The sequence below is a fragment of the Poecilia reticulata genome, chromosome 2 (assembly GCF_904066995.2).
Source record: "Poecilia reticulata chromosome 2, P_reticulata-male-v2, whole genome shotgun sequence".
NCBI classification, from domain to species: Eukaryota; Metazoa; Chordata; class Actinopteri; order Cyprinodontiformes; family Poeciliidae; genus Poecilia; species Poecilia reticulata.
In genome coordinates this window covers 27,106,609-27,130,247 of record NC_088831.1, presented here as the reverse complement: position 1 = coordinate 27,130,247, position 23,639 = coordinate 27,106,609, and the positions used below count along the sequence as shown (strand labels likewise).

The 23,639-nt window shown below is 36.4% G+C and overlaps 1 protein-coding gene across 2 annotated transcripts; it reads left to right on the top strand.

Moving 5' to 3' along the window:
- The first annotated feature begins 39 nt into the window (after window positions 1–39).
- piga (phosphatidylinositol glycan anchor biosynthesis, class A) lies at window positions 40–23,303 on the top strand. Of its 2 annotated transcripts, XM_008401758.3 has the most exons (10): window positions 40–876; window positions 1,189–1,212; window positions 1,998–2,285; window positions 2,502–2,531; window positions 11,165–11,637; window positions 12,964–13,234; window positions 16,812–16,944; window positions 17,320–17,452; window positions 20,483–20,689; window positions 21,678–23,303. In XM_008401758.3, exons 5-10 carry the CDS (start codon window positions 11,200–11,202, stop codon window positions 21,915–21,917), a joined length of 1,422 nt encoding a protein of 473 aa, XP_008399980.1. In that variant the 5' UTR covers window positions 40–876; window positions 1,189–1,212; window positions 1,998–2,285; window positions 2,502–2,531; window positions 11,165–11,199; the 3' UTR covers window positions 21,918–23,303. The 2 variants fall into 2 exon arrangements, with proteins under 2 accessions (XP_008399980.1, XP_008399988.1); XM_008401766.3 differs by lacking the exons at window positions 40–876; window positions 1,189–1,212; window positions 1,998–2,285; window positions 2,502–2,531 and adding an exon at window positions 9,996–10,152.
- Window positions 23,304–23,639: the final 336 nt, after the last annotated feature.

Below are 23,639 nucleotides of genomic sequence, written 5' to 3'. Positions count from 1 at the left end.
TCTTCCGTCTGCAGAAAATCTTACAGGGAAGACATTATTGCTTACTTTTGGAAGGAGTTTTATGTAGATTTAAAACGAATGATGGAGACAACCATCAGAGAAACCAATCAGTGGATAACCGATCTGTGCATTTTTGCATAATGAAAGGTTTAGAGTTTGAACGAGTTTAATATGGAGCCCCAAGCGTAGTGTGTAGAAAATAAAGTTAAGTGCACTACAGATGTGTTACTTTTGTAATAAATAAATAAATCCCTCGCTTTCCCAACTTTTCTAGCTATGAACCAAATTCTTCGGATGATTCCCACGTTTTATAAACTTTGGCTTTTCTTTAAACTTCCACAGACCGACAACTTTATAATTAACTTCATGCGAACCTAACACGATAAAACGGATACACAGGGATTGGTTTCGAAATGAAAGTCCATTTGGAAATCATACCTGTACTTGTGGCAGCATAATTCAACCATCACTGAACTAATGCAAATTATCACATTTTGCGGTTACATTGTACCAGTTACTTCATGTCTAAAAAGCAATTTTGATCAATCAAAAGGCTGAGAACTTGGTGCTGCATAACCTCGCCCCCTCTGCAGTTACATGTGGGAGGATACGCAATTGACTTTTGACAGCCCTGTTCCGGTGATTTTTTTCTTCGCTTCTAGCTTTCACTTACTTAACAGGGGGAATTCTTGGACTTCCTAGATCAGTGTGCGTAATGTTGCATCTGAGAAGGATGTGACTTTCCAGCCTCAGACCAGGAGAACTCTCAAAAACGAAAACTGATTTGTCCAGATAACTGGATTTTTAAGGAAGCCATAGAAAGAGAGAAAAAAATGGGAGTGCATCATGTGCCAATTTTTCTTGTCGTAATATTGGGTAAGTTAAAAATGGAATATTCTACAAGACATTTACTCTTTACTTTTAATTTTTCCATCTGACTTTATAAAGCAACCTTTCACAGAAAGACTTATTTTGCAGTCTATTATTGCTTTATAATATTTGTTTATCATTCTAAGAGTGCCAAATAATTTAGCATTCTTTAATTTATATTATAATTGATGAAGCACAGTCCAGCCTTGCTTGACTTTGCAAAATGTTTATTTTTGTTGTAAAAAAAAGAAGACATGCTTTACCAATTATTGAATTACTTCAATGCGATCTAACAGTTCCATTTTGTTCCATTTACAGGGTCTTTCCTACAAACAACACAAGGTCAGTTTTTTTTGTAATAAACTATTAAGAAATAATTTTATTGTTTGTGAAAGTGACTTTAAATTGGCTTAAGAGTTTTGCAGTGCAATAGTTCTATAGGTAATGTTTATACAGTTAAACATGGTACATCAAAGATACAGCAAACTGTTCATCCTTTCACTCAAACAAGGTTTTGAAATGTCAGAGAGAGTTTGTCCATACCAGGATAGACCTTAGTAGATGTATGTTATTGGCTTGCAGCTAATTTTAGTTTTATATTGTTATGCAGGTCATTTGAACCAAACTTTTACTCATTGCATGTCAGCAGGGATTAAGTTGCATTCAGGTACAAATTGTGTTCCTGTTTACCTTCAGCTCCAAATTGAAGATTCCTTTTGGTTTCCTTCTTACTGCTCTCCAACAGCAATGCAAACAAAGAAGAATAGGATGTGTCTGTAAATTTGCTTTAGATAAACAAATGAAAAGGGCCACATTCAAAGACAAATATTATTCAATAAATAACAACTCTCTTTATTTATAAGTATTTTTTTTATTCAGTTATACATCAGTTAATGTTATACCGAACACCAAGAAGAGATTCTAACCACATGATGATGATGAAAAGAGGGTTGTCGGTTTTTTTTTTAAACAATTCTGCAGAGAAAAGACCAAGAAACAAAAGCAAATGTTTTAGTGTTTTCTCTTTAAAAGATTCAATAAATATTTAATTATGCTCTGAAAAATATGAAACATGTGTTTTGCAGAACTGACTATTTGGACTAATCATTGTGTCTTTCCTATTTTAGATAATCCACCCATTACTGTCAAAAGCTGTCAACATACCGATGTTCTTCTGCAATGCAACTGCTCGGGAATGACAGGGGGATTAAAGTGGCAAAAGATTAACACAAAAATTTATTTAAATAGCAGCAATACAACGAGCAACAACTACACAGGCAGGATTAGAATGTTTCTAAATGAAAATCCCCAAAACTGCTCTATCCTTTTGGAGAACATCATGAAAGAGGACGATGGCGAATACAGTTGTCATTTTTTTGAAGGACAAACATATTCCAGAAGCACTGTGACGTTAAGTAAGTTATAATTATTTACCAATTATTTTGACCAATAATGAGTTTACTTATGTTTTGTACTTTTAGTTTAGCTATTTTCTTTACCAGAGCAATGATAAATGATGTTAAAATGTTTGCTTTGTAAAACATTTACAGTGATGCCCAGACTTAAACTTTAAATCATTCTTAAAAATTTCTGTCATACATTTTTTAACAACCTTTCTTTTCTCTTTGCAGAAGTCAACATAAACTCAACAGAATGTCCAGGTTAGTTCTTGTAATAAGCTGTCTCAAAAGTTGTAACTGATATGATTCATTTCTGATGCCAGATTAAAATCTTTTCCAACATTAAACCCACGTTTTAGCCCATTACAGGTAGATCTCAGAAAAATAGAATGCTGTGAAAAAGTTCAATGATGCCGACTCTGAGTTTTGAGTGTTTATTATCTGTAAGCTACAATCCTCAAAATTACAAGCAATAAAGGCTTAAAATAATTCACTCTATTTGTAAGGAAATATGGATAAATATGAGTTTCACTTTCAGAAACAAAAGTGAAAGGATATGAAATTATTGAACTTTCTCACCATATTCTCATTTACTTATGATATACATGTATGGTGTACAATTTTAAAATAAATTGTTGATTGTTTTGAGTCAAGAACAGTGTCATAAAATTACAAAGACCGTTTGTTATGTAGATCATTTTTACTTATGTATACCCTCCTCCCAACTCCAGGAGTTATAACTCAAACAGTCAAGGGAGACAATTCCACTTCAAACAACGATCACCGTCCAGAGGTGTATATTCCATTAATCATCATATCTGCACTTCTGCTCGTTGGCTGCACTTTTGCTGTTTTATGGTGAGTGTTGCAGAATTCCAAATTAACCAGCTTTTAAAAGTCTTCACTTTTTAAATCATTATGTCTACATTTAGATCTTCTATGCACACCGTAAACAAAATGTCAAACTTTATAAACTAAGAATCTGCCCTTGTCTTCATATGTTACCAAATTTCTGGTCTACGGCTGCTGAAGCTAGATTTTATTGGGCCAGATCTAAGCATATATAGCAACAAAGCGTTGCCATGGAAAGATTCAGGACACTGATATTAGAAAATGACAACAACAAAAGAAAACATAAAAAAAAACAACATCAACAACATGATGTTGTTGATTTTACAATAACATGATGTTGTTGTAAAAGATGTTGATTTATTAACATCTTTAATATTAAAGATGTTCATATTAAAACATCTTTAATATTTGTTGTAAAAGATTTGTTGTAAACGTAGTTTGTTCTGCAATTTTTATTGAATTTCTATGGTTACTTTTAAATGCTGTTTCTAAATTTGGTTTTTCATTAATCTCTTTTGAGAAGTTGAGCAAAACAGTGAACATCAAATTTTTGGTTAAATTGTTAAAAAAGATAGATACTTAAAGGCACGATTGTAACGTTGTACTTACAACTGCCAGGCAAATTTACCCCGTCCTTTGGTAATACTTGAGACATAAAGCATTTTGAGAAAGCAGGAAGTTGCTGAGAACGTATGAGTGATATTGAGTCTCTGGCTGGACACCATGCACGTGTGTAAAATGTTAATGTAGATTAGTAAAAAAAAAAAGGAAAAAAGTCAAATGTTTTAAAAACAATCAGAATTGTGGTATGACTACATTTTGTGCAGCATGATTAAGCAGCTGCACGATGTGAACTTGTTTATTTAAATTTGCACTTTGTTGTTGTCAGACAATTAAGTTTTCATACTTATCTATCAACAGGATACAACTAAGGACTAAGGATCAACTAAGGAACCAGCCAATTAAGACAGACGAAGAGGCACCCTTGGACTGCAAAAATCCAGTCACGCTGTCTGAAGACAGCAGTGATAAAAAACGCTTGCAGCCACCCCTTATTCTTGCTCTCTGCTGCAGAGCAGACATGGATCAAGAATAACTTCCTTTGCTCTGAGCCTCCAGACTGCTCGGATTCTGATCTGACCTATTATCATCAGGATGTGTCTTAACAAGAGCCATCAAAAGACTGAAGATGCAACTACGTGTAAACTGTCTTATAAGCTCTCGACCAGCATCCTGCATTTGTTGTTGCTAAGCACCTGACAATGTATTTGTTTGTTGGTGTTTATGAACTCTCAATAGGAGGAACATCCGTAAAGTTTTAAAGACCACCTGACAGATTGTGCAGCTTTCTAATCTGATTTTACATTGAGCTGAGCTGTTACAGTAATATTTACTTTAGCTGGATGTAAAAACTAAATCTGATCATTGTAATTAAAATGTATATAATCAAGAGGGATGCAAAGCAAATCTATTTCCAGTGACTTCATTTCTATCTGTATATATTTGCAAATATGTAACAAATGTTTTCAGGCATTATGTAGATATTGGGTGATTAATATTTCTTTCTTTCCACAAATGTAATCATATGTGCCATATCTTTGTTCTTTGTTAATTCTTTGTTTATTTCTGTTTCCACTTTCTTAACCTATATTAGGTTGATGTACATAGGATATTGTTCATTTTTCCTTTCAGTTGAAAGTATATAATTTTTGGAAGACATTCAAGATGTTTTATATCTTTTATTAATCCCTACTGCCAAAGAAAATCATTTTGATTTTTAATATTTTTAGAGAGGATTTTGAACAAAAGGAGCTGGACTCCAATAAAACTGCACTGAGAAAATGAAATACTAAAATGTTTCTGCTTGTGGGCTTCATCAGGGTCATCCAAGGCAAACTGCTGATTCAAACTGTGGAGTTTTCTTTTTAAAGGAAGTAGACAAAATGTGAATAAAAGGTCAGAGTCAACAAAGTTTTTAAAGGAAAAGCTCATAATGACTCTTCCTCCTCAGGAACAAAGGAAATGAACTTTGGTCCCTGGAATACTTTCTACCAATTGTCTTTTGTTTTTGATTCCCTGTTTCAAATTAATGTTCAAACGGATGTAACTGAGGAAAGGTGCTCATTCAGATCTGGTTAGATCAGATGTAACAATGTTCAGTTCACGGAGGAGATGCAGCTAGAAGCTAAAGAAATGTACTGTGATTCCCTGCCCCTAAAATGTAGTCAGACTGTACACTTCCTTTTTATATTGGGATTTGAAAGACTGATGTGCAAAATGTTTTTATAAGCATTTTTTAAATAAAACGTAATAGAAAAATGTTGTTTATGGTTCGTTTTATTTCCTTTTATAAGCTTTCATTTCCTTTTCTTATACCATCAAAAATGCTTTGAGACCTGACTCACTTCCTTTATTACAAAGAACAAGAAAGTCTCATAAAGCAAATTAGATTAGTCTCAAATTATCAAATCAGTCTCCAAAATAATTATTCTGCTACATAAAAGTTTCACAGATATATTATATTGAGAAAAATGATACATACTCAGATCTCATTCTTATACCCTTAAATATAATCCATCACAAATCATGTATATACGTAGTAAATAGAATGTATTTGTTAGAGATTTATTCTGTGAAAGCATCAGAGAACAAATGCTAGTTAAATGTTGTTCTCTAACAACTTGTTAGAGAACAAATTGCATCGTGAATGGATAAAGACCACAGTTTGGAGGTCCAACATACACAAGCAGTGATGCCAAGTAGGGGAAGCTGTGGGTGTGCTCCCTGCACCCCTATGAAAGACAGAGAAAGTTTTTCATTTATTTTGATTTTGCTACTTCAGTTTATCTGTCTATCACGTCATGTATTCATCTCCCTGTGTTCTCCTACATTAATATTCTTTTCCCAGTATTTCTGTTGTGTTTCTCATTTATGTGTCTAATACTTCACAAATACAAATCTAAAAAGTGTGGAGTGCATTTGTATTCAGCAGGCCTGAATCAATAAGCTGCAGCCACACCTTAATGTTTTTACAAGCTTTGCACATCAGGAAGGGAATATGTCTGCCCACTTATCTTAACAAAACAACTCAAGCTCAGTCAGATCGGTCAGGTTTATAGTCAGTTCTTAACACAGACTAGAAACTATATGAATGCGCTTTGACGTAAAACATCTTTTCTGACCAACGCTCACTTCGTCCAGCCTGTCAGCTTATATCTTCAGCCATTTTTTGGTTACAGTCCAAAAAATGGACTGCAACCAAAAAATGGTTGCAGTCCATTTACAGACTGCAACCTGTCTGTTGCAGTCTGTTGCATTGTGATCACTTGTCAGATGACAGGGTCAAACAGTTCACTCTCATATCCCCAAGGCGAGGGATGTTGTTTCATGTTTTCTCAAACACACAATGCTCACATTGTAGGCCAAAAGGTTCAACATGCTTCTCACATTAATTTACAATCTTCTCCACAACTTTCTCCATGACCCGTCTGCTGTGTTCCTTGGTCCTCTTGATGCAGTTGGTTCTGTAACAAACGTCTGAGGCCTTCACTGAAAACTCTAATTAATAATGAGAGTAAATCACAAAACTAATTTACAAGGTTTACTATTTACGTTTTTGATCATTGCTGTGCTTTATTATTGTTCAGGGCATAAGATTAAACAGGGCTGAATACAAATATGCACATCATTTTCTCAGCAGATATATTTTGTGAAACTTAGTAGCAAAATTATTTTCTTTGACTAGAAAATTAGCTGACAAGTCTTTCTCAGGTTACATAATACAGGAACTCTATGTTTCACGTCATGTTTTATGGTTAAAAGAAGGAAATGAAAGTTTATAAAAGAAACAGAGCAAATTTTAACAACAAAGAATATTCATTGAATTTAGTGTTTTATGTCGGTGTTTTAATTGTGACATAAAAGTGAATGTATACAAGATTGTTTGACCAAATTTTAGAGCAATGGATTCACAGTACATCTTTCGTAGCCTCTTTTTTCTTTGCTTTAATGCCCCAATTAGAACATTAACTTCAGTAAAGTGTGACAGATTAACAGGGATTTCTTATTTCACAGTGACACCAGGACTCAAGATACATTAAAAGAGAAAGCAAAAACAAAAGACTCTTGGTAGAAAGTATTTCAGGGATAAATTTTTCATTTGTTCCAAAGCCAAAGGAAGAGTCATTATGTTGTCTTTTTTTTATTTCACACTTGGTTGGCCATGACCTTTTATCCCCTTTTTATTTACTTCCTTAAAAAATCGCTACATCATCTGACTCAGCAGCTTTTCTTGGATGACGCTGATGAAGCCCACCACCAGAGACATTCTAGTATCTTTTTTTTCGCAGGAGTTTTATTGGAGTCCAGCGTTGTTCAATATTCTCCTGAAAAATATTAATAATCGAAATGTTTTACTTTGGCGGTAAGGAATAATTAAAGAGATCAAGACATATATTCTCAATTAGAAGAAAATGGAACAATACCCTGTGTGCAGCAACCTAATGAAATGTAGAGTTAAGAAAGAGCAGGAAAAAAAAAAATGTTATTTTTCATTAACCAAAAAATATGTGGTACTCCAGATGATGACATGCATGGAAACAAATAACCCAATATACACACGTTGCCAGTAAAATTTGTTACACATTTACATATGGAAATGAAGTCACTGTGACAAAAGTGATATATCTGATCAAATGGAACCGGATTTGTCTCTCGAATATGTACATTTTAAATACGATGATCAGGAATAGTTTCTACATCTATAGGTGAAGTAAACATTATGGTGTCAACTCAGATTAATGCTCTAAGACAAAGAGCTGCACATTCCCAGCCAGTAAGTAAATTTTCCTCAGATTTACTTTCACAACGACCTTTCACAAAATCAAAAAACAAATTAGCCCTGTGCCACTCAAAGAGACTTTAAGTGTTGAGCAACGGGATGATGAAAGCTTGCTGCGTCGGCTGTCATGTGGTCGGGCTTGTTAAGACGCATTCTGGTGGGAAGAAAGTGAGTTTCTGCCTCTTGATCCATTTCTGCAGCATTTCAGTTTACCAAGGTGATTCACCTTATCTGTTCGTGGTTATATTCTGTATCTGATTTGATTTATAATAGGTTACACTGAACCATAACAGAAAGATTATAAAACACCTGCCATTTAGCTCCAAACCCAAACACTCCATGTTTGGGTTTGCAGGATGTGATATATGTGTTGTTGACTCGGGTATGATAGCAACTGTAGAAACAAAACTTGCCATATCGTCTTACTTCAACACTTTCCACTATAGCTTCTTTGTTTACTGTCAAAAGAGAAGTCTGGAAAGATAAATGATGCTTGTTAATAACAGGTTTCAATGTTCCATAAACGCTGCCATCTGTTGAACTGGATTAACCACTAACAAAGTGTGGCAATAACATATTTTACAGCTCAGAGGTCATGATAGTTAATTTTTACAGCTACGTTGCAATTTTTAGTTATAAACTATGTTTGTAACTTGGGTGTTTATGTCTGTTAAAAAAATTAGGTGTTAACTTCTCAAAACATTTAATTATCTACCATATTTAGAAGCAACATTTAAAATAAAAATTCAATTTAAAAAATCCTTTACAGAACAAACTAAGGTTGCAAAGGATTTTTAGTAATAACAAAAAGTATTTTCTATATTTATGTTAAAAATAATAAAAACAGATTGCTGATGTTTTGTTTTCATTTTGTACAAAGTTTAAAATTTTATGATGTGCACATTTCGTGATGACTTGCCCAACACATCATTTTATGATAAATCGGTGCAGAAATGATTATGATTGTAAAATGGACCTGTGGATGGTGTGGAGAGAAATTGTTATGACTCTTCCCTAATTCAGAAGGAGTTAGGGAGGGGGGTATAATATGAGTTTAAATATACACATCACAATTTTTTTTTTGTTATTTTATGACAGTTCATAACTTAAAACAAATCCTAGGGGAGTAGCCCCCATAGCGCAGCCACTGAGCTATCCAAACACTGACTGCAGAATGTTGGGTGTCCTTGACAAAAAATGCCAAAATGTAGAATATGCAGAGAACAAAAACTTCATAAACTTGAAGACTGCTCCATAAAATATCTTCAATTTATTTTCTTCAAACACACACATAGCACTTGACAATAACTTAAGAGAGCTAAAAGTACTAGTGTCAACCCATTCCCAAGCTTAAAATTGAGCATTTTTCAAACTTTTTTTCCCATTTCTTTTCATTTTTTTCATTAAAATTTCTAAATGTTTCGTAAATCTGGGATGCTTTGACTAGACAGAGTAATTATTCAAGACATTAGTAATGATATTGAAATATCATAAAAGCAATTCTCACTTGTCAAAATTACAGTTCTAGATATTTCTAAATTAGTTTTTGTGTCGTTATTATTTGCATAAAATATATCTACAATTTATCTTTCACTAGTCAAATTTTATATTTCCTACATAAAAATACATTTAAGATATCTTTAATATTGATGTCATTTAAGATATCTTTAATATTGATGTCATTTAAGATATCTTTTTAGGAATTATGGCTAGTTGTAATTTAATTGTTGAAATTATTCAGTAATGATTTCTTGAATTGAAATCTACATTTCAAGAAATCTACAATGGATCAAATGGATTTACAAATTAATTGTAATTTTTACCTCATTTGTACTTGTCAGAATTTGATTAAAGATATCTCAATTAGGTGTTTTGTCTAAATAAAATTACATTATAGCTATAATATAGCTAATAATGAACTAATAACAATTAATTATTACATAAATAATTAAATATTATCTCAATTCATTAACCAATTTTACTCCTCTGGAATTTATGGTTAAACTGATTTTATGTTTAACGGCATGCCATACACTGTGTGGTTTCACTTTTACGTCATCTCGGTGTCTCCACAGTATGTTTTAAAGGGGGCGGCTATGCGATTAGCATGGAGATAGTCACTGAAAAACGAAGCTAAAAGTCCAAATGTCTGTCTAACAAGTTGTGACAAGACTGACATTTACGTCAAAGGTAAGACAGTTAGGATCACGGAAATGTCAAGTTGTTTTCGCCAAGAGGGGAAAAGAAACGGATGGTTAATGCTAATGCTAATGAATCAGTTAGCCGTGATGAATGGAGCTAAACCTGTGTTTGTTACCTTAAACCTGAGGTTAAATATTTTAAATTATATTTGTAGCAATGGGGGTCCACTAGTTACGTTGTCCGACATATTTAGTGAGAGGAGAAACCCGCTTTTAAAACAACCGTCATAGGAAACAGCTACATATAAAAGCTGATTTGACAGCGACTGACGTATGAAAGCACTTGTCATCGAGGTTTTTCTTTTGTTATAAATATCTAAGCATATTTAACATTAAGTTTGTGAAGCTTTTGAACTGTTAGGTGGTCTAATGCCATTTTTGTTTCAAATACATCATGCAAGTAACTCCAGAAGTCATCAGTCTGGAAAAGTATGGAAGTTTATATCCATCTGCATGCATTGTGTGGTTTCTGCAGATTCTGCCATCATTCATTCATGTATTTTTAGCTATGATCCATCTATCCATCCGCTCCTCCGTCCATCCGTCAATTAAACCACGTTTTCAACAATCCATCCATCCATGGATCTAAAAATCTATCAAAAAAAGATAGAATGAGCTCTGAATTTTGGAAATTTGAAGAATTTTGAATGTCAAAAATGTTTCAGAACCCACACACCAGCTGGTAATTTGGTATCAATCGGGTAAAATATGGATTTAGTCATTCAGAGCATGACAGTAATCAGTTCTGAAGTAGAATAAATAAATTAGAGAAACAAGCAAAGTTAATCAAAGTCTTAGACCATGTGTCTATTCTTAAGTAGAGGCTTAAAACTTTCCTTTTTGATTGATCTTGTATTTATGTGTGTACTGTAATATATTGATTAAGTGTATTATCCTTCAACTATGATACCTTTGTCTGGTAAATTTTCCTTTGGATTGGTTGTTTTCTATCAGGTGTCTCTGGCTGATTCTTTATTTGATCTCTTATACAAATGTTTCAGGACTGACTGACTTCAGACCAGCAGAAGACTGAACAATGGGCCAGAGAAGGAAAGTTGGATCAACGAACACTCCCTCATCTCAGACTGAATCTGGAGACGCTTTTAAGGTCCACAGCCGGAAGCACAACATCTGCATGGTGTCAGACTTTTTCTATCCAAATATGGGAGGAGTAGAAAGTCACATTTACCAGCTGTCTCAGTGTCTGATTGAAAAGGGACACAAGGTGGTAATCGCCACGCATGCCTATGGCAGTAGGAAAGGTATCCGGTACCTGACCAACGGCCTGAAGGTATACTACCTGCCCCTGCAAGTGATGTACAACCAGTCCACAGCCACCACCTGCTTCCACAGCCTCCCTCTGCTGCGCTGTGTGTTTGTCAGGGAGCGCATCACCGTGGTGCACGCACACAGCTCCTTCTCTGCTATGGCCCACGATGCACTGTTCCACGCCAAGACGTTGGGCCTGAACACGGTACGTGATTTGTGTTAAGGTTAATCAGCTGCAGATCATTTATTGTTAAAAACTAAAATACTGGTGACTTCAGTCAGACTGGTTTTGGCCTTGTCTGTCCTGATTAGGGAGTGTTTGTTTGGCGAACACGCTGTGCCTCGGCTCTTCCAGGTTCCTTTGACTAAAACATTCTTGAGCATGGATGTTTTTTTTTTTTGTTTTTTTTCTGGGGGAGGAAGAATCAAACAGCAGTTTTTGGTGTCATCAAAGTCTAAAAAAATTACAAAAGAAACATAAAATATGTAACAAGCTATTTAAAGAAAAATTACAGTAATTGTACTCTTGATACAATGAGATATATCTTCATTCTGGCTGTTTCTACAAGAGCTAGACTTCAGCTCCTTTCTGGTCATTTTACTGAAGTTTTGGTCCTTTCAATATCTTACATTTTTCTGTGGACAATCTAGAGATGAAGTATCTTAAGATACTGTCACACCTGATAGTCTGGTAAACTTGGTTTGATTGGTGTCCAAAATTGCAACGTTTGTTAAATTTTCAGGCGGTTCACAGTGCACTGTTTCAAATCAACCAAACCCTTTGAAAAACCTGTTCCCTGCCCTCCTTGCCTGTGGTGGCTCTGCAGCAACAACATGAAAACCTCTGAAGAAGACACTGATAAGAACTTTTGTCTTTGGCAAAAGACCACAAGATATTTGTCCCACTAGCGCTAGAGACACACACTTGTTTTGGTTGTATTTACCCAGAATGCCCTGCGCTTCTAGTCTACTTCTTGCTTTTAGTGCGGTCTCTGGTCCTCTTGGCACCCTCATATGTATTCAAACTGCACCAGAGTTTACTTCAACCAAACTGAGACCTAGGAATTTAGGCTAACCAGAGTTTGCGAACTAGAGTTCAGTTGCACATTCTTACTTACCCAAGTAAACCAGACTAAACAGTGCTTTAATCAAGGACTGTTTGATTAAAGTAGACCAAACAGGGCTGGTATGGATGCACCATAAGTTAGTGATCTACATTCACTGAGAAACATCAAGGGCTGTTTACAGTAACTGATACTAGTAACTAACATAAAATGCTAAAACATATAGAATTTGATCTCCATAGTCATTTTCTTTGTTTTTAAATAGACAATAAAATCTTTCTCTCCCACAAAATGAAATTTATCCTCTGCTGCTAATATAAATAATGCATCTTTAATGTTTGCTGGAAGGGCTACATACAGTTTTGATCCCGGGAAATTGTAGCATTTAAGAGAAACCAGAATCTGACCAAACTCTTCTCATTTCATCGCTGTTACTGTTGCTGTTAAAAGCCTTTTTTTCTCTTCAGGTGTTCACTGACCACTCTCTCTTCGGCTTTGCTGACGTCAGCTCTGTGTTGACCAACAAGCTCCTGACCGTGTCGCTCTGTGATACCAACCACATCGTGTGCGTCTCGTACACCAGTAAGGAGAACACGGTTCTACGCGCAGCACTCAACCCAGAGATCGTGTCCGTTATCCCCAACGCTGTCGACCCCACGGATTTCACCCCGGACCCGTCACAGCGTCCACCCGACCGGATCACAATTGTTGTCATCAGCCGGCTTGTCTACCGTAAAGGTAAAGCGACACTGAGGGTCTACTTTGGGTTATTTCTGCCTTCTTTGATGCTTACAGTTTAAGAGGCTTTGTGATTCAGAAGAGGAGCCAAAACTCCGTTAAAGCCAGTCAGAAAGTAGCTGACTGGTCTCAATATAAACTCATCTGAAACTTTAAGTGTGACTTGAAAATTAAAGTGTCCAAAATGATGAAACCAGTGGCCAAAAATGATCGGCACCTCTAAATTACTGCCACGTACTACTTTGGCTCTGTCTTATTCCATTAGTTTGCAACAATAAACAAAATTTAGAAGTGCTAAAAATCTACACCAAAATGAATGCATAAAATTGATTAAAACCTGCTTGTAGCGAGGAGGAATAATAAACGTTAAGCTTCCGTACTTATGAGACGTAGTAAATGCTGTCCTTGTTAAACCAGTTTTAGTACTCGGTTAAAGGTTGTCTTTGTTTTTGCAGTGCATGATGCAACATAATGATAGTAAAAGAACAAACATTTACTAAAGGGTTTGTCAGTTCACCCTTCAGTAAGGGTGACATTTTGAGAAATTTTGATCTGTGTGTCAAGAGCCTGGAACTCTTTCAAGAAGTTAACGGTCTGTGGCACCATTTCAGGTCTTATTGCATGGAAATAATTATGCGCGAGGTGTCCTGGCTTGTGAAGGCATTAATGTAAAAAGATGTTTGAGTGAGAATACAACTTTTGACTTGCGTAATCCAAAAGTAAAGAAAATCTTCGAGCATGTGATGGGTTCTCTCAAAAAACTTGTCGGTAACACTTTATTGGAAGGGGTGTGCATAAGGCTGACATGACACTGTCATAAACATGACATAACATCTGTCATGAACATAAAGAAGCCTTTATGAATGTCTATGACAATTGTCATGAAGTGCCATTCGGAAAATAATGACACTTTTTATTTAAAGTTGCTCTAAAAGTTGCATTAAAAGTCCATTAAAAATGCCAACTTTGCATTAAATTATCATGATTTACAAAATCATGCAAAGTTGGCATTTTTAATGGACTTTTAATGCAACTTTTAGAGCAACTTTAAATAAAAAGTGTCATTATTTACCGAATGACACTTCATGACAACAGTCCTAGACATTCATAAAGACTTCTTTATGTTCATGACAGGTGTGTTTATGACAGTATCATGTCAGGCTTATGCACACCCGTTCAAATAAAGTGTTACCGACAAGTTTTTTGAGAGAACCCATCACGTGCTCGAAGATTTTCTTTACTTTTGGATTACGTAAGTCAAAAGGTGTATTCTCGCTTGAACATCTTTTGCGGGAGTGCGGGAAACCATGGTAACCAGTGAACATTTAAATGTTGGCCCGGTTCGAGTTGCGCACGCATGACACATAGCCCCTTTATTCTGATACCTTTAAAGTAAACACCAATGTATTATGATGTTAGAGACTGAAATCACAGTGTGTGTGTGGACTGACAAATATGGTTTTTGGCAGATATTTAAATGGAGAAATCAAGAGTGGTACCCCAAAATCCAGGATCGGAGCATCTCTTAAATAAAACTGGTTCTGCCTGAGAGCATTATATAACAAAGAACAAATTCTGCCTTACATATTCTCTTTCACCTTTGCAAATTGTTGGAACTTGCTGACTGTTTCACAACCTTATCATGCCACGTCACCAACTACTTTTACAGGAAATATGTAAGTGAACAGGCTTATCAAAGTGCCTTTCATTGTATTAATCATTACCCTAATTAGTTGCTGTTGCCAACAGTATATTTTATTAAAGAGTCATATTCAATCTGTTATCTCCACGTTTCTCTCTAATCAAGTTGATGTTTAATAATAATTAACCTTTGTTTAATGTTTTGTTAATTTTGTTAACACTAAGAAACATTAAAGTGGTGAAAGCACTTTAAATGAAGTCCTACACTGGTATTAACAACCTGTAAAAACAAACATACTTTTGTGTTGAAACTCAAACTTGACATTTTGAATCTTCATCCTTCATCTGTGGCAATAAATCAGAATGAGGTGGTGGAGTACAAAACACCCATGAATGTTGAAGAAGCTTCGTCTCAACTAAGACATAAAGTGCTTGAGCGAAAACTGACTTGTGAATCATCTTTAGTCTTTCTCTAGAGGTCTAGAAAACACCCTGTTGTGTTAAAACTTAAATTTTTAAACAATGTCTTTTCCTTGCCATCATGTGGAAAGGTATTGGACCCGTTCTGTTCTGTTGCCAAGAGCTTGTACTTGATTGGAGCGTTAAATCTGTTTAAAGTGCACGCAAAGGTGTTCATACCACTTGATCTTTTTCAACTGTTTTATGAAGACATCGGAGATTTGCTAGAGAACATTAGTGAACAAACACCATCGTGAAAACCTAAAACCACATCAAATAGGTCAATGACGAGATGGGGAGAAGTTTAGTTAGCAGGTTTGGATATCTCACAGAGCTCTGCTCAGTTAGCAATCTGGAGATTCAAAGGATCTGCTTTTTACTGCAAACCCAGCAAGATGTATATGTCCACCTTAACCAGGGTGTCCATATGTACTTTAAATCATGTTTCTAAAAATAAGGCCTTACAATGTCTTAAATTCATTAGAAAAAGGTACATTGGCCTTAGATTTGTTAATCACAAGTCTTAGGTTTTGTTGTAGCAGTGCTGTTTAATGTCAGATGTGTATTTTTTTTTCCCTTGCAGGATTTTTCTGTCAGGAAAAAGTTGCGTGCAGACATCGTCATTGAGTTTTGTCAGTTAACGCAGTTGCGGTTACCCCGTAACTAGCTGCTAATATTACTTTGCTATCTCGATTTTATTTTTATTTTTATGTTTGTTTTTTTTTTGTGTCCATTATGGGTAAGTGCAAATTTATTGCCCGTTGACTGACTTTTCACAACTGGCTCACTTCTGAGCCAACCCATGTGACGCTAGGTTCATTCTGTGCAAAATAGAAAAACAACAAAAACATTTAAGTTTGGCACTATGTGGAGACCGTAGCGATCTATATACAGTGAGAGAGGAGCCCATTCACTGCCAAGAGCCTCAGGCAGATTCCAGAAATATGAGTTTTTGCTATGTTTGATTGTAATACATCAGGATGAGGAGTGACATTAAAAATAATCTTAAAAAGTCACTCGCTGAAACCTGCAGATGTCCTTTAAACATACAGGCCGGGGTAACGCTGGAGCAGCTGCAGAGTTTCATGGCTCAGTTGGAAAAATCTTTTGCTTGGTCAAGGCTTTGCCTTACAGAAATCTGGCATTTATAGAAAACAAAATGAGTACACACAGAGTGGCGTTTTCAAGCCTTTATTTCTGTTAAATATGATGAGTTTTACTTGTATCTAAAGGAAACATGACATTGAACATTAGAATATTATGAATAACCATCTTTTTGCTACAGAAATGTGAGCTAAATGAAAGGTATGTTTCATATCTACTTAAAGGTTCTTATTTTCAAAACATTTTTTTGATCTGACAAATGAGCCTCATGAGAAAACATGTCCTAAGTCACAGAACGTCTGCCTGAAAAATGATGCTGAATGTAGATGGCTGGTTCCCTTTAACTGAGTTCATATTCTATGTTCATGTTCAGGAATCGACCTGCTTGGCGGAATAATCCCAGAACTTTGCCTCAAACATCCCGATCTGCATTTCTTAATTGGCGGCGAGGGACCGAAGAGACTCGTGCTGGAGGAAGTGAGAGAAAAATACCAACTTCATGACAGGTACTGCTGGACGGATACAAGTTCTATATGATGATCTATATCATCGATGGATATGTCATCCAGGGACAAGAGTTCACTTAGTCTCATAAGGACACAGTTTGTATTAAAATCATTTCTAAGAAGAATGATTTTCCTAGGAAAATCACCCTTAAGAATGATAAGCAACACTTTTTCTCCTGATCAGACCTGCTCTGTCGGTGTGACTCAAAAGATGTTTTGGCTTAAATCTGTCAATGCTTTTTGGCTTTTAATCAAGATAAACTTTTCCCCAGAGCTACTTTTGAGTTTATCTTGGCACGTCTTTGTGTGACTGATCGTAAGTCCAGACGCTGTCCTTACGAAATGCATCTGCATCCTGTTACTGTTTTCCTGCAGGGTACGTCTGCTCGGTGCCCTGGAACATAAAGACGTGCGAGGCGTCCTGGTTCAAGGTCACATCTTCCTCAACACGTCGCTGACCGAGGCCTTCTGCATGGCCATCGTGGAGGGAGCCAGCTGTGGACTGCAGGTGTGCTGTCACTCAAACCCTTATTCAGGTTTATGAAATCAGAGTGAGAAGGGAATCCCTGAAAGAAAACGGAATTCCATGTTCGATGGAAAAACAGTCTTGTGCAGTCTTGTTCTCTAGTCTGTCTGGAAAAGTTTCACTTCTGTTTTATTGTGGTTGAGTTGGCACAAGAACAAAAACAAGCCTTCCTTTTTGACTCCCATCACTGTGTTCCTATCTGGTCAGGTGATGCAACAGCAACCACAGTAATTCATGTGAGCACACAAAGCAAATTGAAAATGAATTTTTTATTACTCGCCATAAGGACATTGCCTTGTTGCTCGGTTTTAGTGAAATATAGAAAATATCAGAAAGTAATATTAACATAATCTTTCAATTCTGAATGTAAATGGGAGAAAAGAAAAGTGAAGTCTAACCTGTTTCAGTGTAGTTATAAGCTACACTCGCATAGATAAATACTAAAATTAGCATTAGAGTACAAAATATTTCCTGTGTGCAGGTAATGGGAAGTGCAATTATGTTCAGAGTAATGGAATCCAACATGAATAACCAGATCAGTTATTGTTTTTGGGAGAAATGGCATTTCTACAGAGTTAATCATTTATTTGTAAGCGTCGTAGAGCGAAGGAAAACAATCAGATTCAGCAGTCACATGATCCGGCTCATCCTGTGTAACTGGATTTTTTTTTTTTTTGAAGTGGTGCTCATTTGAAAACAAAAGGAGTGCAGAGTTTAATCAGCAATGTAATTCATTCTGTGGAAAGCAGGCGCCAATCTGATGGGCCTTATTACTGCAGTGTGTCTCCAGAGCTAAATGGGGCGTTCCACGTTTTACTTTGAAGAAGTCTGATTTAAAAAGTCGACTAGAGGTAGTTATATATAGACGAGTGCAGGAAAAATTACGGTTGCTCTGCTAAAACGATCTCTGCAGTTTAAAAATGACGGCCAAAACCAGAAAGACGGCAATGAGACCAAAACGTACAAAAACGTAGCAAAAATGACAAAAACTCAGCTGCTGATCTGCAACAAAGTGATTAAATACTGTCTGCTGTTGTCTAATGTGCTCTGTAACAATTGAAAGTGACACCAAGCTGTCAACAAATAGCTCTGCGTGTTCCCGGAAGCAGCTGTTGTAACCCAATATTAGTTTAAGGAGTCAGAAAAAGCTAAGCTGTAAATATGTTTGCAGTTCATGCAGTAACTATTTCAGCTTGTAAAGAAACATTGAGACATCGTTTCTGAACAGCGCAGTAAATACTAGTAATCTATCTGTGCATGGAAAGAAAATCTATTTTGAACTTTTAAACGCTGATATTATTTCGAACACGAGTGTATGTAATGATTTAATGAAGCGGCAACATAAATGAATGCACATCTTGAACAATCAGCTTTTCACAGCTGACAGTGGAGGTCAGCTGTGGTCATTGAGTGAGAAACAGGATTATGCAAATGGACATTTGCATCAGACCATCAGGGAATAATAGTCTGATGACAATACCAGAGGAACTGATCCATTTGGTGGCTAAACTAGCAGAGCAACCTTTACCCTGCTGGAAAGTAAAAAGCTGAAGTGAAATAATTAGTGCTATGGTTGCAACATGTATCATCAGCTGTTCAGTTTACGAGAGAATCCCACGTTTCAAGTATTGCAATCTTCCTTCCAGTTAACTGATGGTTGATTCTAAAAACTGGGTCTAGAGAATCCGGGTACTCATTCAGATCGACTTATGTAGCAATAAAAGACTAAAAACGGTTCACTCAGCAGCAGTGGTCATATTTCTCAAACAGGAGATCCCTGTGCTTTTATCTGAAACGCTGATCTAGAGGAAAGATCAGCAGAACACCAACCAAGATGCGGTTGTTTCAATAAAATGGCAATTTATTTGAGATCTGCAAGAGACTTGTTCTGTTTTATTGTGTTGGGTTATTTTTGATTGTTTTTCTGTCTTTCTTGTTATGATTTTAACATTTTTTGTGAAGTTACCACAAAAACCTTAATGTATTTCTTTGGGTTATCATGCGACAGACCAACACAAAGTGGTGCGTGATTGTAAAGAAGAATTTAAAGGATAATTACTTTTTGTTTATAATAAATTGAATTCTGAAAACTGAAACTGTAATGTTTGTGTTCAGCATTTTGCAGAAGTAAATCTCACTTCTCGTGTAGCTGCTGATCTGGGTTATCTCTCTGCCAGCTTTAGAAACTCTATGGACTGGACGTTTTGACCAGTCTTCTTTGCAAAATAGCTGAAACTCAGTAGGATTGGATGGGGACCATTTTACCACAGATTCTTAATGAGGTTTAGCTTTAGACTCTGACTAGGCCATGCTTCGGTAGGTTTGCAGATGAATCGATATTGCTCCACTGATGATGATTCAAGCACATTGTTTTATAACCTGCTTTAAACTTCTTCACTTTTGTATCCCGTCTGCTACTCACTTATGTCCTCTAACAAGCCTGTAAGGCAGGTTTGGGCCACATCTACATCATGGATGTGCTAAAAGGGCAGAATGTTGCAGAATGTATTGACATTAAACTGTTAAAACATTATAGTTTCCTCTGTGATCGATTAGCTCTTCTTAAAACGTAGCGATTTCTAGCGTCTTTTTAAATTGGTGTAATTTGGCTCTGCACAAAAGAAAACTGAATTGATTTGACTGATAAAATAATATTTAAGCAAACAGCTGTTAAAGTTTAATTTGTATGTCCCTTTAATATTGAGAGGGCCAATTTTGGCCCGCGAACCCTGAGTTTGACACCTGTGCCCTAAGGCCTCCAGAGAAAAGCTGCATTTCCACTGAGCTCACACACAGGAGAACCCTGTTCACCAATTACACAACATTTACTTGAAATGCGGAAGCTCTTGGTTTTATCTACAACTATCATAGTAAAGCAGGTTATGACACCTGCTCCGTTTTTCCACTCTCAGTGTGACGATATGTGATACCAAGAAACTATTTTTGACTCATCTGAGGAAATCGACATGTCTGACTCGAGGGGATCCTGATCATGCGTTTGTTTTCCACCAGGTGGTGAGCACTCGTGTGGGTGGAATTCCAGAGGTGTTGCCCGAGGAACTGATCACACTGTGTGAGCCGACTGTTCGTTCCTTGTGTGCCGGTTTAGAGAAGGTAATTTCCAAGCAGAGGTCTGGCTCGGTGCCCTCACCCGCCTCCATCCACTCTCGGGTGAAGAACCTCTATACGTGGAAAAATGTGGCCGAGAGGACTGAAAAGGTAAGACTGTAAAATAACGCAACAGGCTCTGACTGTAACTGGGGAAAATTCCAAGAAAAGATGGTTTTGTGCAAAAACTGGCAGGATTCTGTTTTAGGTTGGTTCTTGTTGGAACTTGACATGAATGCTTGCAGCTGTCACCACGTACAGAGACACGCAAGTCATCATTTGTTTTTGCTGTAGTATAATTTCACCCAAAAAAAAAAAATCCATCCTTTAATTATTATTTTTTGTAACACATCTTTCCCAATAAATGTGGAAATTTCTGGATAATACGGAAAGAAAACAAAATTGCATCAAATTGAGATTCTAAAAGGTCAAAATTCAATTGATTCAGAGCCAAATCCTAAGTGAAAGTAGACGGCTCTAGCCATAACAAAATGTGAGTAGAGGTTTATTGGCTTGGAAGTGCTTTTATCACCTCTACAACTTCTGAGATTATATTTCATCATATTTGGCATATCTCATATCAGATATGTTTTATTTGTAGAAACGACATAAAGAAAAAAAAACACGTTGCAACCAATGGGCACAAAATACACAAAGTTATGTATGAACATGTTTTACAATATCATTTCAGTACAAGGACATTTTCCTAGATTAAACACATTCAGACGTCACATTTAATCTATTCATTTTTTTTTTCTCCTAAGAAATACTATATTTTTGGAGATAATTGGGTCATAACAATCCAAATGAGTTTTGCTTTCTTGTAAGCTCAAACATTGCCTGGTATTAGGCAAGTGCTGACATGCTGCCTTGTGCAATGAAAACTCACACTTTGCAAAAACAACAGAGCCTGCCCAGTCACAACCACTCGGGGTGGGTGGCTCAGTTTTTCCAACATGATTATGATCGGTGGATGATCTCATTTCGAAAGTCTACTGTTTATGTTTTCCCTTCTGTACGTGTTGATGTTTATGTAGCTCACTGACAGATAAAGGTAAATGCTCTACAGTAATTGTCGCTGTTCCCCTTGACCCCCCAGGTGTATGACAGAGTAGCTGGAGAAGAGGTGCTTCCACTGGACAGGAGGTTACGGAGACTCAGGTCTCACTGCGGCCCCGTTGCAGGCTCCCTTTTCGCCTTTTTTGCCGTGCTGGACTTCCTGTTCCTGCTGCTCCTGCGGTGGTTGGCACCAGACCGGCACATGGACTTGGCTGTGGATGCCACAGGTCCACATGGACTGTGGAAGGAGAGTAGAAAGTCTAGCGATGCTGGTTGCTAACGCGCCATGAAGCGAATTGCGTAAACAAGAACTTCTTATCTCCGGCTCTTGATGCCATGTTGCAGAAGTCCAGCCGACGTTGTTGTGAATGTGCTCAGGAGAATCCTTATCGGTGTTTACATTTTATTAACAATAGGGACTTTGTGTTAAAGGTGTTTGTACACTTTTTAAAGATTTATACACCATATGGTTCAGTGCAAAAAAGTCCTCCTTTGTTTCTTTATACTTTCCTTTAAAATTTAAAGAAAGTATAAAGAAACTCCTTTTAAAATGTATTTAAAACTGGTCTTGATTTGTAGTTCTGAATTGTTTTGGGTGGAATATCTTTGTAGTTTATATATTTACAATTTCGCAGGTTGACAGTTTATTTCTAATCCTTATTTTTTCTCCTCCACATTGTCTGCTTTTTACGTATTTGTTGAAACCGTCACTATGTCATAACACTATGGTACAAAACATAATCTTTGGAAAAAATAGTGCTCCTCTGTTTTCTCCCAGTGATAATCAGAGCCAGGTGGCAGGCCTTCGCACCATCAATCACAAACTAGTGTGGCGCTACTCATCCTCTCTCCCCACCTCTCTGCTACGCTGCAGCTAGCAAAGCCTGTTGTGAATGCTCAGTATAGTTGTCATGGTCATTGTTGATGGTGAATAAATGGTTTTCTTGTAGCGGTAAGTTGTTTCTCCCCCATTAGCACACTTAGGAGTGAGTACATGAGGATGATTGATAGCGCTAAGACCCTCCTCCTGTTTCGGATTGGTTGTTATTGATCAGGCAGCTCTGGGAAGAGGTGCAGGAGATTGATCTTTTCACAAATTATCTTTCTCATAAGCTACTGTCACAACATGGTGACAGTTTTAACAAATATGTAAAAAAAAAAATCATATTTATAAAAGTTACATATTGCAGCTTTCACTCATTTTTACCCACATACTGCCCAAGTACCAGAACTGCATACTGGTCATAGAATGAGCACAAAAAAAAAAGCAGGGAGAGTCCAAAGGAAACTATTGATGAATGTTCAAACAGTCTTGAAAACTACAGATTAAGACAGCTGTAAAAACTTGAGACAGAAATCTGACTCTCTGGAAAAGAAGCATGAAGAACTCATATTTTAATCTTTTGCACAGTGCCATTATTGCACAGAAAGAAAGAAAGAAAGAAAGAAAGAAAGAAAGAAAGAAAGGGGAATGGAAAACATATCTAAATATAAAAAAACAGCCAAAAAGCTGCAGTATATTGTCTTCTGTTACAAGTGGACCTTGTTGTATGACTTATAAAATGTACTTTTATAAAAAAGCTTAATGTCATGAGTTTTTTTCTTCTTTTTTTCCCATTTGACCTAAAATCAATCTAGGAAATAAAAATGCTTTTACATTTAAAAACTGTTTCTACCTGTCTGTTTTATTTTCTGAAGTTCAAAGATGCCGCGCCAGATGAATGCATAAAGTTAAAACGGTAACCCGAAAGAAAACCTAATTTTGATAATCATGATTGATGCGTAGAAGCAATAAAAGAGGGTAAAACATCCACAGGGGTGAATACTTTTCATAGGAACTGTAGATTAAACTGTATCCCAGGCTTAAACACCTCACAGATGTCAATCGATCAATATGTTAATCCACAGATCAGTCAAGAAGGTCAATGTAACTGCTGAGATCCACAGCTCCAATAAGAGAATCTGTGCAACTTCCAGTCATGCACTTCATCCGAACTTCTAC